This window comes from Equus przewalskii, chromosome 10 (assembly GCF_037783145.1).
Source record: "Equus przewalskii isolate Varuska chromosome 10, EquPr2, whole genome shotgun sequence".
NCBI lineage: Eukaryota > Metazoa > Chordata > Mammalia > Perissodactyla > Equidae > Equus > Equus przewalskii.
Window position 1 is genome coordinate 58,663,745 of NC_091840.1, and position 15,771 is coordinate 58,679,515.

Here is a 15,771-nt window from a genome sequence, read left to right on the forward strand (position 1 = left end):
AAATACACGTGTGCAAGTGGTGAGAGGCTCCTGGAAGTAAGGAAGGTATTATTTTGGGGGCAGAGGTCAGAGAAGCTGAGATCTGAACAGGAGTAAGAGTGACCCTGGAGCAGAGTGGAGGGGAAGTGTTCCGGGGAGAGAGTAGCATATGCAAAGCCCTAGGGTAGGAAACCACCTGGCCCATTCAAGGAATGCCAGCAGACTGGGATGCAGGGAAAATGTGGGAAAATGGTAGCAAATGCGGCTGGCGAGGCAGCCGTGAGTCAGACCATGCAGGGCCTCAAAGGCCACGGGCAGTTTTTCCATGAGCAGCAGGAAGCCACTGAAGGATGTTAACGTGGGAGAGACATGCTCAGGTCTTCATTGCCCAAAGGCCCCTCTGGCAGCTGTTTGGAGGAGGTATTGTGGAGAAGTGAGCATGGACTCAGGGAGAGCAGGCAGGCGGCCATGACGGTGACCTTGGAGAAAGAGCGTGGCAGCTGTGGCAGCATGGGCCCCCACAAGGCGTGGGGCATGGAACATTAGGGCTGGCAAACATTAAAATCTAAAAAGCATGTACGACTTTCTATGACAACCCAAGCTTATGCTAGAACTGAAACTCTCAACCAAAAAAAAAAAAAGAAAATCTAAAGATTTTATCCTCCGTAGATTTAAACGAGTTTCAAGGCTCCTTGCTCTGATAGGACCAGGACTAGAGCTGTTCCTTCGAACAACGGCAGCAGCACCTAACATTCCCACAAAGCCTGCTGTATACCAGGCACTGTCCTGATCACTTTAATCGTTGTTGCCTTTGCTTGTTTTCGCCGGGTGTCTCCATGGTTCTCCTTCGGGAGGTCGACTTCATGCTGAAAGATGAGGGAGATGAGACGGAGGAAGGTGCCTTAGAAGCAATGAAACCTGCAGAGGAGCCTCCTGGAAGCGGGGGTGGGGGTGAGGCTGGGGCTGCGGTGGGGCCCAAGACCAGGGAAGCCTGGGGCTCTGGGGGCTCCTCTCCCAGCTTCTTTCCTCCGTACCCTTTTTCACATGAGGAAGCTGAAGCCTAGAGAAATTGAATAACTTGTCTAAGGACACACAGCTGGTAGTGTTCAGCAGTTGGGTGAACACTTCTGCTGAATTGAAGAGGGAGCTGAAGAGTCAGACCTGGGCAGGGTGGGGTTCAGGGCCGTCCAGGAAGCCAGCAAGAGGACGAGCAGGCTGTCTCCTCAGGAGCTGCTGCCGCGAGTCAGCTCCAGTGGCCTTGGGCCTAGCATCCTGCTTTCCACTCAAGACCCAAGTCCCTGGGTGAGTCTGGGCGGCCTTGTGGGGTCCACGCCACCCTGGCCAGGCTGCAGCAGGGCCCCTGGCTGGCGCCTCGCTGAGTTTACAAGCAGAGGGGAAGGGCCATCCCCAAAGAGGATTAGGTGCCACCACCAGAAAAGGGGGAGGGTTCCAGGTTGGCACGAGAGGCCTGGTCCTCCCCAGCTCCAAGGATGCCCTACCTTCTGCCCACACCTGGCCCAGGCATGACAGGCACCAGGTCCCACCAAGGTTCCCTTCTGCTATTTCTGGGATGTTTCCCATTCTGTCTAGTTTGGGGTCTTGTCACTGCTTGTCTGCATTCCTGGCAGCTGCCGCTTTCAGACTGGACCTCTTTAAGGCTATGCCCTATCCAGAGGGAATCTCTAAAAATGAAATTATCAGACACAGGTCTCTATGATAAGCTCCTTCATACCCCCCCCCTCCCCCCCCAGTCTGGCCCAGTCCACAGGCCTCCATGAGTCCCCTGCCTCGGGAGCCTCATCCACACCACTTTGTCTCCTGCCTCTGTGCTTTTGCTTTTGCTGTTCCAAGCCCCTGTGCTGTTCCTTGCCTGAACACCTCTCACTCAGTTCAGATGCCATTTCCCTTTATGGGACCCTCATCTGAGTCCCTGTAGCCTCCTGTACATATTCAGGTCACCACAGGTTTCACAGTATTTTGAAGTGTTCTGTTTATCCATCACTCAACAGGTATATATTGAGCACCTATCATGTGCCAGGCAGTGTTCTAGGTGCTGAAGGTACAGCAGTGAGCAAACCAAATCCTGGCTGGCATTGTGTGTATGCTGTGACAGCCAGCAAATAAAATGAGCAAACAGTGTGTCAGAGAGTGATAAATGCTCTGGAGAAACGGAAAGTGGAGGAAGAGGACATTCAGTGACTATGAGGGGCTGGGGCTGCGTACAGCTCATTGCACAGAGCCATGAGGGGGAAATGTGGGGGAGGGCAAGCTGGAGGGCGGGGAGGGCAAGAACACATCCTCAGGGGCTCGTGGGCACCACGGGACCTCGTGTTTTCCTCCTGCAGCCTGCAGGTGGGTAAGGGTGGTGGGAGGCACCTGGCAGGAGGAGGCCAGAGTCCATGGTAGCAGGGTGGGTGTGAGGAGTGACCGGATGTGTCTTTCCTTCCCAAGAACCCCTGGTTTCCGGGGTGACCACAGGGAGGGAGGCTCCTGGTATTCTTATCGGTTCTTGCCCCTCTTCTCTGACATTCAACAGAAGGCCCCACCTGTGTCAGTGGGGCCGCGTGTGGAAAGCCCCCGGCCTGGGGCTCCCCAGGGTTGGAGATCTCTGCCTCGATGGGGCCCTGGCACCTGTGCACTTGGGGCAGCAGATGAGGGGGACAAGAATGTGCCTGTGCAGTGGCGTGTTTAAGGGGAGCTGAGTGCACACTCACTGTGACTCACCCTCCGCCCACTGCTGACCTTACGTAAGCCGGGAATGGAGAACAGCATCTGGCAGCTGCACTGTGGAAATGTGGGAGAGGTCCCTGCCAGGCCGGATCAGTCAGCGGCCCCCATGCCCGGGGCAAACGCATGGGTTCCCTTTGAGGATTAGATGTGAGCCCCACCCCAGCCCTCACAGACACATTTTTGCATTTCAGAAGAGAACAAAAACAGACAACCCGAGGCTGAATCCTCGAGGTGGGGCTGGCAGAGGTCTGGACTGTGCTACACCCTCATTAGAATACTGTTTTTGTTCTTCTTGCACAAACTTCCTGGGCAGGGACTCCCAGGTCCACGTGGGGGGGAAGAAACATCCTTAAATGTGTCCCCTCTAGGCTGATGCTCATTCCAGGAGCTCCAGCCACCAGGAGGGGCTGTATCAAAGGTAATCCTCTTCCCTCAGTTCTTTTTTTTTTCTCCTCAGGTAGGAATGTCTGTCTGGATTCTGCACTGGGGCAGGTCCATCTCTGTGGCTGGTCCTTCCCACCCTCCAGGGCAGCTTCTCCTGAGAATCCCCAGGTTGGGTGCCCTGAGGATGCAAAGCCCCCTCTGGCAGCTCTGCCATCCCCTGGCACCGGGAGGTGGAGGCCCCAGGGCCCCGTGGAGCAGGGGCACCAAGGGGATGGTAGGTGAGAAGCCTTGATTCACTCACCCAGAAGACAGCACAGCCCAGTAGTTATGGCCGTGAGCAGCGGATAGAGACAGAAACAGTTCAAATCCTGACTTTGCCATTCGCTAACTGTGAGACCAAAGACAGAGCACTCCCTCATCCGCCAAATGGACTCCTAACTTGTCTTCTTCCTGGGCACACCCATGCTGATGCTGTGAGGATCAAAGGGGATGATGGGGGGGAGCAGGCCACGGGATGCCCGGGGGCAACATCGGCACAGGTGCGGTGGGCGGCACACAGGGGTGCGGGAAGGCCGACTGGTCCTGGGAGAGGACTTCCAGCTGCTCCCCCCGGGGTGCCAGGCACAGTGTGAGATATTTCAGGCTCCATTAATCTTCGCAGTAACTGAGGCCGCAGCTGTCATTAACGCTGTCCTCAGAGGAGGCCCTGCAGGCTCCTTCCCAGAGGCCACGCAGTCTCAGTGCTGGGCTGGGGGCCAGCCTGCTTGGCCTCACTCACGCCAGGCTCTTCTGCCCTGAGCCGCCTGGTCTTGGTGGCTGGTGGCCAGAGGCTGCTGCCCTGGTGTGACCACACAAGGCTGAGAAGGGGAACAGGACCTTCCTGCAGGGCTGTGTGGCTGGAGTTGTGGTCAGCAGGGGCACCCAAGGGTCCCCTGGGTCCCAGTGAGGACGCTTCCTCCAGCCTCCCGCCAGACCTGGGGTGGGAATGGCACCCCTCCGCTCTGTGCAGAAAGCCTGGGGTGGGGCTCAGCACTCTGCAGAGGTGGGCAGTGGAAGGAATCAGAAACACTTACTGGAATTCAAGCAGGATTTTACATATATATATATATATGGTTATTTATTATAAAATTATATATAAAATGTATATATGTATATACATATATATAAAATGTATGTATATTATATATGTATATACATATATAATATATAAAATGGATATATGTAAAATGTAAAAATGCATAAATGTATATATGTAAAACATATAAATACATATATGCAAAAAATTATACCATATATAATAATATATATACATATATATACCATATATTATATATACCATTTATATTATATCATATATACATGTATTTATATACATATATAGCATGTATATGGTATATATACATATATATTATGTATGGTATGTACAATTTTTTTGCAAAATGCAAATAGCTTTGTGGTTTTTCGTGACGGTGGAAGTTCCGTGGTGCTGAAAGTGGGGAGCTGTCTCTGGGAGGGCAGTTAGGAAGCGCTGGGGGAGAAGTGAGACTGACTTTCCTCTGTGCCTCCTTTTGTATCTTTAGAACATGTTTACCTATGCAAAAAGTTTGCAAACATTTTAAAAAATGCAAGCTCATGGCAAAAAAGCCAAACAGTCCAGAAGATGAAAACAAAGACCACCACTAATTTGGCCCCCAATTGTTACTGTGTTGGGGCTGTCCTTCTGGTCTTCTCTTGCACATGCACGCACACATACATGCAGACACGGGCACGTCTTGTGTGCCTGTTGTTCCGTAGCTTGTCTTCTTTCCTATCCCTCATGCCTGGGACACATCTGGCTAAAAGACCAAGTTCCTCAGACTCGTCTGTGACACAGGTGCAGCGGGGCTCAGTTAAATGTCTGATGGACATTTAGGATGTCTCCAGCATTTCTGTTGTATGCAAACTTGATGAGCTTTGTTATTCATGAATGTTTAGGAATGCTGTCATTTCTATAAGCTCCTGAATGTGGACCTACAATGTCACAGAGAAATATGTTTTAAAGGCTTTTGCTAGATGTAGCCAAACGGCCCCCAGAACGGCCATCCCAATTTGCCAGTATGGTTTCTTGCACTGGTAGCAGGAATCCCCTCCACACTTGCGTGCCGACATCTGAAGCTCTGTGAGGCTCCGCTGGCAGTCGCTCTGTCTCTCCCAGGTGTCCTGGGCATGCAGTGCTTTGAACACCGAGCCTGGTTCTGTGTGGGAAGGAACCAGTGCTTTGAGAACAATGCCTCAGCCAGAACGGCGGGCAGTGCGGGAGTTTTGACGCTGGGTTTTCTAGGCTGAGCTGGGGTGTGGAACGCAGCTTGGGTCTCAGGTCTGCTCTAAAAGGCGGCCTGCTGGGTGCGCACAGATGCTGGAGTGTTTGCCTGGGAGTGTCACCAGCTGCGCAAGCAGGTAGAGGCGGGGGTGGAACCTGAGAGAGGACAGGCGGGCCCACCCCAGCACACTGCTAAGAAGCCACCATCAGGAATTATATTTAGCACTGCTCGTCACCGCTTCCCGGCCCTCACTGCCGATGTTTGCCATCTGCCCAGGCGGGTATCGAGAGAGCCAGGAAGATCCAGACATCTGGCTTAGGGATCTGAAAGGCAAAAGAAGGCCATTTTCCCAGTGCTCCGAGGCAGAGCTTCCTCTTCCTATAAAATTAACGTGGCGGAAGAGCAGGAAGGGTGCTGCCCTTGAGGCCCCCAGGTCCCAGTGACAGTGCTGCGAGCTAGGACGCAGCCCCAGGCCCGGCCGCGCCGGTCCTCCTTGGAGCGCTCTCTCTCCCCAGGCACCATGAGCAAAATCAGCGAGGTCGTGCAGCGGGCCAGAGCCGCCTTCAACTCGGGCAAGACTCGCCCCCTGCAGTTCCGGATCCAGCAGCTGGAGGGGCTGCGGCGCATGATCAAGGAGCGCGAGAAGGACATCGCGGGCGCGCTGACCGCCGACCTCCACAAGGTGCTCCCTCCCACCGAGGGCGGCGGCCCTCCCAGGAGGAGCCACAGCTGCCGTGGGACAGCGGGACTTCCCGGCGTCACAGCGCGGGGGCAAAGATGGGACCGTAATAGGAACCATTACTGCCTGAGTTTAGGACACCTGCTGCGCACCTGGTGCTCTGTGTGCCCAGCTCTTTGCATAGCATGGCCCTTAGTCCTCAAACGCTCTATGACTGTCAAGACCCTTTAATAGAGGGCAAAGTGCAGCCCAGTCCCATCTGCCACCGAGGCGGGTCCCACGGGCCTCTCCTTCGCCTTGTTCCAAGCGCAGAGGCTGGCACAGAGGCTGGCTGCTCCTTTCCCCCATCTGTCTGCCATTCCCTCCTGGCTTCACTTCCTTCTCCATCCGGCCTGGAGTATGAGGCTACCCATTTTAACCATCTCCTGCCCACGTGGCGTCCTGAACTTCTGGTCTCCTCATTCCTCCAGCCTCAGCCCCGCGTTTTCCACACCAGGGAACCGCATCGCTGGGCACCCCATAGGGCACCCCACTCTAATGGCGTCCTCTCTTCCTCCCGCCCCGACATGAGCTGCTTCATCCCTCAGCCTGTGCAAAATCAGACACCCCAATTCTCAAACCCTTCACCTTGCTGCCCCCCAACTCATCTGGACTTGCTTCTACCCTTCCATCTTGACTTGGAGAAGAGACGGGGGCTTTGGTGCTGTCCCCCTACATTTCAGGCCTCTGTGCTGCTGTATTTTTTTAATCTCTCAAGATTTCTCATCTTAAAACAAAAAAAGACGACAAGAAAACCCGCTCTGTTGATTTCACAACTTCTGTTTTGTTCTTTGCAGCCAAAGTTCATGAAATAGCTGTATATTCTGCTGTCTGCTTCTCCTCTCTCCTCACCCCTGCACACCGGTTGGCTTCCTCCCCACCACTCCAGGAGGATCCCAGCAGCCCCGGGGCCCACTGCCCGCCCCCTCCCTCCTCTGGCTGAGCTTCTCCTGCATTTTTTCCTTACTCTGTTTGGTGGCCTCTTTCCTGTGTCTTCAAGGTAGTCTTCCTAGCGCTCCATCTTGGTTCAAGTCTCATTTTAATCTGTAAGTGTTCCCAGACACTCATCAGCTTGGTCCTCCCCCACACACACACTAATGATGCTCAGATCTAAACCCACTCCCCAGGCGTGGCTCCATCATTTGCTGGCCCTCCACCCTGGGGGCCTCTCCGGTGCCTCAAACTTGACATGTCCAAACCTACCTGGGGCCCAGCACTGGCAGAAAGCAGCCCTTGCAGACTCACCCCCCCAATGGCTGATCCTCAGCCCTGCCCCCCGTTTGCCTCCTCTGGCCCAACCCCAGGCCTGGGGAGCCCACGGTGAACAGCCCCCATAACCCTGGGAGCTGACCATCCCAGGCTCTGTCCAACATGCCCACCCACAGCCCTCCGAGGTACAGATCATGCTCCTAGTTTGTAGATTGGGAGTCTGAGGTTAGGAGAGGTGAGGCAGCTCATTCAGGGTCACAAAGCTAGGGACCAGTGAGCCAGGACCCACAGCCATCCCTCGTAACTTCCCACACTCAGAGCGTGGGCCGGATGGCACTCGCTCTGAGGCCAGTGAGCTCACACACAGACCTCTCACCATAGAACGAATGGAACGCCTACTATGAGGAGGTGGTGTATGTCCTGGAGGAGATTGAGTACATGATCAAGAAGCTCCCCGAGTGGGCTGCAGACGAGCCCATGGAAAGGACTGCCCAGACCCAGCTGGATGAGTCCTACATCCACTGGGAGCCCCTGGGCGTGGTCCTTATCATCAGTGCCTGGAACAACCCCTTCAACCTCGCCATCCAGCCTATGGTGGGAGCCATAGCTGCAGGTACCGTGGGCTCCGTTCTGGGAGGGGGAGTCATGAGGGATCACCAGCCCCCACTGCAGAGTGGGGCAGGGGGGCTCAGGCCTGTGAGAAGAGGGAGCCTGGTGTCAGGTATTAGTGATGGGTCTGTCTTTCACAGGAGGCTGTGGGGCCAAACTATTTAGCCAGGCCTCCTGGAGGCCCAGCCAGGCTCAGATGTCCACACGGCCTGCCCCTCCCTGCCTGTGTGTGGACGGCTGGGCTGCTCTCGGCTAAGATGTATCAGGGCTTTCTTACCAGCCCGAGCCAGCTCTGCTCTCCAGCCAGGCCCTGAGCACTTCTCTCCCCCTTCCTCCCACATCTCAGCAACTGTAGAGGGGTAGGTGGTGTAGCTCCCGCGGCATGTGCCGTGTGCATGATGTGTGCACTCCTGCAGCGTATGCCAGGTGCGTGATGTGCGTGCCCCTGTGGGCTGTGCCCGCAGTTATTCTGTCCACTCTTCCAAAGACACAGAAGATGGAGGGAGGCTCTAGGCGTGTCACTGAGAGGGCAGATCATTGGGGCAGGGCCATCCAGGTGTAACCCTGAGTCTGTGGGCTCTGCAGGGAATGCAGTGGTCATCAAGCCCTCGGAGCTGAGTGAGAACATGGCGAACCTGCTGGCCACCATCATCCCTCAGTACGTGGACAAGGTGAGGTTCTCTGCAGGGCTCAAGGAGAACTGTGAGGGGCCAGGACCTTGGGGGATTGACACATAGTGAATTCTTGCAGCAAGGGGCCGAGCTCTGGGTAGGGGTGGGAGCAGCTGGCCTCTCCCATTGGGGTGAACGGAGCCCCTGAGCCACTTGGCAGTGGCTGCTTGGGCAGCGTGAGGAGGGGCTGTGGTCTTTTCTGAGCCTTGCCTCTCTCCTCGCGTGGAAGGATTTGTACGCCGTCATCAATGGGGGCATCTCTGAGACCACAGAGGTGCTCAAAGAGAGATTCGACCACATCCTGTACACGGGAAGCACAGGTGTGGGGAAGATCATCATGATGGCCGCGGCCAAGCACCTGACCCCCATCACCCTGGAGCTGGGGGGAAAGAACCCCTGCTACGTGGACAAGGACTGTGATCTGGACATTGCCTGTAGGTGAGGAGGCTGGGGACTGTCTGCGCAGGAGTGGCCCTTCTGGCTGCCTCCTAACTCACGCAGACTGCAGTTCTGCTCCGAATGGCACAGACATTGTCCTCGCCCTCACGGAGCCTGCAGCCCTGGGCAGGAGCTGGGGGGCTGGGTACCGCGTTCACAGAAGGGGTGTGGGCAGTCGGGGAAGGCTTCCTGCAGAGGAGAGGTCTAGCCAGAGCTCTCCTGCCTTCCATTTCCCACGCTCATGGCCTCTGAGGTGTGGGGGCCTGAGTAGGGGTGACATCTGGCCATGCAGGGCCCACGGGCGTGAATGGAGATTCACAAAGGCTGCCCAGACATCCTCCAGAAATCCCCCACCGGTCACTGATGATGTTAGAACACGTGGTGCCACAGGCCCCCATATGTATTCAGGGACACAGATCAGCTCAGCCTGGAGTATAGACGTGAGTGGGAGGCTGAGGGAGCCCCGGGGGAGAGCTCACAGCTTCCGGCTCCTGCAGACCGCAAGCTCTCCTGCCGACGACTGCGAGCTTTCCTCCCTTGCTCGGCCCGTTGGGCCTTGGCCTTGAGTGAAGGGAGTAAGAGGCTTGCTCCCCGGGAGCTCCCCGCCTCTCGGGATGCAGTCTAATCTGGGATGTTTGCAGACGCATTGCCTGGGGGAAGTTCATGAACAGCGGCCAGACCTGTGTGGGCCCTGACTACATCCTCTGTGACCCCTCCATCCAGAACCAAATCGTGGAGAAGCTCAAGAAGTCCCTGAAAGTGAGTGTCGGCCTGGGGCGGGGGGAGTGAGAGGCTGGGTGGCAGTGAGGAGGGCATGGACTTCAGAAAATACTAAACCTTTTTTTAAAATAGTACACACTCACTGTAGATAATTTGGTAGAGGTTAAAAAGCATGAAGAAGGGGAAAAAACGCCACCCAGAATCCTGTCACCCAAACATAGTCACTGCTAGCTTGTTGGTTTTCCTTTCTGTGAATACACACGTTTTTCCTAACGTAATGTCCAGACAGCCGTGTGTATGTTCCTTCCACCCACGTGGTCCCACAGCACTTCACACGCCCACAGAGCTGGGCAGCGCCCCGGGTGTCACGGCAGCCTGGGAGTCCTTGGTGTCACAGAGCCACCGCCCACTGCACTGGCCAGGCAGTGCCCACGTGTGCTCCCAGGGCTGGGTCGCTGGCCACCCCGCAGCCTTTGGCCACGATGAGTGTCCACGTCCTTCCTGAAGCCTGCCACCTCTTCTCCACAGGAGTTCTACGGGGAGGATGCCAAGAAGTCCCGTGACTACGGAAGAATCATTAACTCCCACCACTTCCAGAGGGTGATGGGCCTGATGGAGGGCCAGAAGGTCGCCTATGGAGGCACTGGGGATGCAGCCACCAGATACATAGGTGCGTGCGCTCACCCCTCGGAAGAGCACCGCCTGCCCATCCGAGCTGCCAGGGTCCCCGCAAGTTGGTGGCAAGTGGGCACAGATACTTGAAGAGTAGATGCAACCCCGTTGTAGGTATAAATTGCTTTGGCCAGTGGGCCTGGGGCAGGTGGGGCTCTTGGCAGGCAGGGCTGAGTGCAGTCCTGGGAAGCCCCCCTCCCCACAAGGCCCAGAGAGTGGCTTCATCTCATCCCCACTCTGCAGTGTCTGCAGGGGAAGAGAAAAGCAGAGGCCACAGAGCCCTGGGGTGCCGAGCTGGAGGGGCCCCCAGTGCCTAGGCTGGCGGTCACAGATGGAGCCTCTGATGTGCTGGGACACTGAAGAGCTCTGGAGGGGCTCAGGTGGCCGGCAGAGCACGGGGCCTGCCCCCTCGAGGTGTGGACCCTGGGCTCCCCCGTGCAGGCTAATCCACGTCCTGCCTGTGGTCCGCCAGCCTGGAGCCCGGGTGGGCGGGGCCTCGTCCCTGCCCTCTCTAAGTCTCTAAGCACCGCAGCCTCGTCTGTAAAGGAGTCGAAGGAGGAGCTAGATGCCTGGCTGTGTGGGCGGGCGGGCGGGGGTCTCGGTGCTGGCTGACTCTGGCTTGATTCCTGCCTCAGCCCCCACCATCCTCACGGACGTGGACCCCCAGTCCCAGGTGATGCAGGAGGAGATCTTTGGGCCCATATTGCCCATCGTGTGTGTGCGCAGCCTGGAGGAGGCCATCGAGTTCATCAGCCAGCGCGAGAAGCCCCTGGCTCTCTATGTGTTCTCCCTAAATGACAAGGTGGGCCCGGGGTGCCCCTCCCAGGGTGCTGGGCTCTAGGGCACAGCACTCACGTAAACAAGATCTAGAGGGCCACAGACCTGGGTGCAAATCCAGCTGCACCTCTCACTACTTGGGCAAGTCACTTAAGCTTTCTGAGTCCCTTTCTTCTCAGCTCTGAAGTAAGGACAGTGGCGTCCATCTCAGAGCACTGAATGAGATGCTCATCAACACTGTGCCCTGAGTGCAGTCCCAGGAACTCTTTCCCCACAAAATACGTGATATGTGGGGAGGGGGGAGACCCCAACTGGGGCTCAAGGGGACCAGACCGCAGCGGGGCTCTCCCTCCACCAGCTCGCATCCTTGAGGCTCCAGGACTCGTCCAGACAGGGCGGGGAGTCCTGGGGCAGGACGCTGAGGCTGGGGCTGCTGCTGTTGCAGGTGATTAAGAAGATGATCGCAGAGACATCGAGTGGCGGGGTGACGGCCAACGACGTCTTCGTCCACGTCACCCTGCACTCTCTGCCCTACGGGGGCGTGGGTGAGTCTGGGCTGAGCTCACTGCCTCCCTGGCCCCTGCAGGTGTCCCCTCCCACCCCTGGGCTGGGAATTCAGGAGGGAGTGGAGCAGCCCTGGGCCTCAGCCTCCCACTAAGCTCTTCCAAGAGGTCCTCTGGTTTCGGCCAGCACAGACGTCAGCCACATTTAACCTCGAAACTCTAGAGGGTCCTAAAGGTCCCCTGGTGCACGGGGCCTGCTTCTTGGAGGCCCCGAGAGGCCACACAGCCATCCAGTGGCGTACTGGGATTAAACTCTTGCTGGGCACTCTCTCTGTGTTCCCAAGTGTGGACACCCCAGGGATTGGCCACCCCTGGGAGGCTCTGAGAAGAGGCGCATGAGGGTTGTGGCAGGGTCTGGGGGTCTCTGGGCCACCTGGGCCTGAGCCGACTCCTCCCCGCAGGGAACAGCGGCATGGGATCCTACCACGGCAAGAAGAGCTTCGAGACCTTCTCCCACCGCCGTTCTTGTCTGGTGAGGCCTCTGCTGAACGATGAGTCCCTCAAAGCCAGATACCCCCCGAGCCTGGTCAAGGTGAGAGCTGCGGGTGGGCTGTCGGGGAGACTGGGCTGCCGGAAGGACGAGGGCCTCACTGCCTCCTTGTGTCCTCCTCACAGATGGCGGGTCACTGAAGCGGCTGCACTTGGTCTCCCCACACTGCGCCCTCGCCCTGCTCTCTAGCCCCTCTGAGAATTGCTCCTGGTGCCCCCTTGCTCCTCTGTGGATCATTGCATGCCCCCACTCCTGTTCGGGCCCCGGGCCTCACCCCCGCAGTCCTTGCCCCTTTGCTGGACACATGGAGACCAATAAAAGTTTTCCAGCCAAAGGAATGTGTGTGCGTGCTCCAGCGGCAGCCCCACAGCCCCGCCCCCTCAGTCTTCTCTGCTGTGTCCCCAGCCGCGCCCCGGGTTACCATCCTGACAAGTGGTGAAGGCCTCCCCAAAGCCTCTCCTTAGCCGCTGGCCTCAGGGCGGGGGGTGCTGGTGTTGGCAGACATTTGTCTTCCATCTAGACTTTCGGACGTCAGCCCCATTTCTGGCTGTCCAGAGATGGGTGACAAAGGAGGCTGAGTCTTGACAACAAGTGGCTCAGAAAGCAGAGGCCAATGCACTCCTCTCAATTAGATTTGGCATCTAGGGCAGGGGTCCCTGGTGAGGACACGTGGTGGTCAACACGAAACCCCTTAGGTGATTTCAGAGTGCTGCTCCTGGGGGCGGAAGGACAGGAAGCCAGGGCAGCCCAGGAGCCATGGTGCCCTCCACAGCTGTTCGTCAGGCAGCGCTGGGCCCACGGGGCTGGCCTTGGCGGCCTGAGGAACTGGGTCAGGGTCCAGGGAGGACAGTCTGAAGCCGGGCATTGGTCAGAGCAGGCGCCAAGCATCGGTCCAACCTGGCCGGCAGGCGAGTGAGGACAGGCGGGCAGGCGGGCAGCAGGCCCTCCCTCCGGGCACGGAGCACCACTGTGGCCTGCCCGTCTTTGGGACGAGTGTGGCCGTGCTCACAGGAGGTTCACTGTGAAAGCACAGCTGGCCCCCACTCTGTCTGCTGTCACGGGTGTCCAGGCCCTGCCCCAGGCCCTCACCCCCTGCCATCCCTCCATGACTGTGCCACGTGTCCCTGCTCCCAACACGTGTCCCCCTCCCCTCGGCCTAGGACCCCACCTCCCCCAACCGTGCCTGCTCCTGGCCTTCACTCTTGTGATTACCTCTTTCTCCTCCATCATCAGTCCCCCTTTTGTGCTGGATCATTCCTAGTCTCTAGTATCTCACATCCTATCTGCCCCACACCCCCTAAAAAAACCAAATACAACCCAAAAGGCCCTTAAGCTGTTACTCATGCTTTGTCCCCTGGTAAGGGTCAGGGGAATGGGACATGGGCAAGGGTCTTGTATTACTTGGATGTTTACTGTGTGCACCTGTTACTTATTTTTCAAATATCCAAATAATTGAATGATAACAAAACCAAAACCTCATAACCAGCAGCCCCTCCGGTTACTGCCTCATTTCTCTACCCTCCTCCCACGAGGCTTATCTGGACAGTTGTCTGTTCTCAGACTGGGCCTCCTCGCTTCTGCTCACCTCAACCCACCCAGGTGAGCCTCTGTCATCTCGACTCTGCAAACCAATCTTGTCCGGGCATCACCAACACCCTTGTAGGCAGACCCACCCCCTGCCTGGCCCATCCCTCCTTCCAACACTCTCTCCCTCATCTCTGGGTCCCTGGGACCCCCGCGCTTCAGTTCTCCTCCAACCTCACCAGCTTTTCCTCCAAAATTAAAGTCTCCAGCCCTGGCCCTGAGCTCCTGACTCCTAGAATCCAACTGCCTGCTTGACCTATGGACTTGGATTCCTAATAGAAACTGAACTCTAGCACGCTCAGAACAGAACTCTTGATTTTCCCCTCTGAGCCATTCCTTTTCAACGCTGCATCACCCTCCAGAGAACTGCTCAAACAAAAACTGAGGAGGCATCCTTGACTCCCCGTTCTCCTTCAGGGCCAAGACCTCAGCAAGCCCCCCAGGGGGGACGTACCTCCAGCCAGCGCTCAAACATGTCTCGCTCTGCGTTTCCGCCATCACTCCCCTGGTCTAAGCGCCATCCACAGCTTCCCGAGGGGTCTTCCGCTGCTCTTGTTCCCTTGCAGTTCGTTCTTCCCTGAGCACCCGGATGATATTCCTAGAACAAAAGTCAGATCATGCCCCTGTAAGGACAAATAACTGAAAATAGGAGGCTTAATGCCCCCTGTTGGAAATAAAGGAAGGGATTTCTCTCCCCTCCTTTTACTGAAAGCACTTACTTGAGAAAATTTGTCATTGTCTATTCTTTCTCTGTCTCTTTGAAACCTGTGTCAACCTTTTTAGAAGCTAAATAAGCCTCTGGCCAGCCTTATAGGGCAGGACCTGGGAGCTGCCTCTTTGAAAGGCGCACAGCCAGGGAGACGGCGCCCCCTATCTCCTAAGGGGGGAGGAGCTGCACATGCCCGTGCCTCGCTCCGGGTGCACAGCTACCTCTGGTCATAAAGACAGGAGTTTGTCCTTCCTCTGGATAACCGAGGAGCTAACACAGACAGAATCCTCGATTGCCAGGTAAGGTTAGGATGAACTGTGTGTGACAATGGCGCTCTCAAGTCCTCCTACGGGAGGACTGGTCATCGTTTATCTGAGAGCACGTGTGTCGGGGGGTGTGCCGCCCTGCTGTATAGGGGGTGGGATTCCCTTTTCTGTCTTGCATCTCTTAGCGGACTGTCTGGGATGCTGTCGCCTTCTGGTTTAATGCCCATTCATAATAAAGCGTCTTCTTTCTGTGTGCCTGGAGATGCTTTCAGGGTTGGAAGATTTCAGTGTTAATTACCTTTCTCCAACACCACCTTCTGTTTAAAACCTTCCCACAGCTTCCTGCTGCACTCAGCAGAAATCCTCAAGTCCCTAAATTGCCCTGCGAGGTGCTACACGCCCTGAGCCTGCCCTACTCTCCGACCTCAGCCCCCACCTCAAGCTCCTCTTCCACAAATACGGCCACAACGGCCATCACAAGCCTCTCCTGTCCTCTCCTAGATCGTCTCGCGGCTGGTGCCTCTCATCACACCCGTATCCACTCAAATCCTTGCTCAGCGCACTCTCTATTATCCTGCTTTCTTTCCTCCAAAAGGCTTGTTATAATCTGTCCTTATCTTGTTTATTTGTTTATCTGTTTACTGGCTGTCTCTCCCCATTCAAACGCCAACGCTGACCTATGTCCTTTGTAGTCACTCTATATCCCTGGAGGCTGGAACAGTGACTAGTGCACAGTAGATGCTAAGTAAATATTTACACGCATGAATTTAAGTGGCATCATTGGTACTTTGTTGCTCTCAACCCCCCCTCCTTGTGCCATCTTCTCATCTGAAAACTACCTTATGTTTGATGACTATAAGCTCACACGAACCAATTGTGGAGTAAAACAGCCTAGAAGTTTTCAACCATATTAACAACAAAGACGACATCCTGATCAAAGACGCCATGTCCC

At 56.2% G+C, this 15,771-nt stretch overlaps 1 protein-coding gene across 2 annotated transcripts; it reads left to right on the top strand.

The window, feature by feature from the left end:
* Positions 1-1,138: 1,138 nt before the first annotated feature.
* Positions 1,139-12,594, top strand: ALDH3A1 (aldehyde dehydrogenase 3 family member A1). Of its 2 annotated transcripts, XM_070561146.1 has the most exons (12): positions 1,139-1,281; positions 3,167-3,371; positions 5,909-6,075; positions 7,702-7,933; positions 8,515-8,600; positions 8,830-9,038; positions 9,680-9,797; positions 10,287-10,428; positions 11,066-11,232; positions 11,653-11,752; positions 12,172-12,302; positions 12,386-12,594. In XM_070561146.1, exons 2-12 carry the CDS (start codon positions 3,173-3,175, stop codon positions 12,398-12,400), a joined length of 1,566 nt encoding a protein of 521 aa, XP_070417247.1. In that variant the 5' UTR covers positions 1,139-1,281; positions 3,167-3,172; the 3' UTR covers positions 12,401-12,594. The 2 variants fall into 2 exon arrangements, with proteins under 2 accessions (XP_070417247.1, XP_008505831.2); XM_008507609.2 differs by lacking the exons at positions 1,139-1,281; positions 3,167-3,371 and adding an exon at positions 2,999-3,127.
* Positions 12,595-15,771: the final 3,177 nt, after the last annotated feature.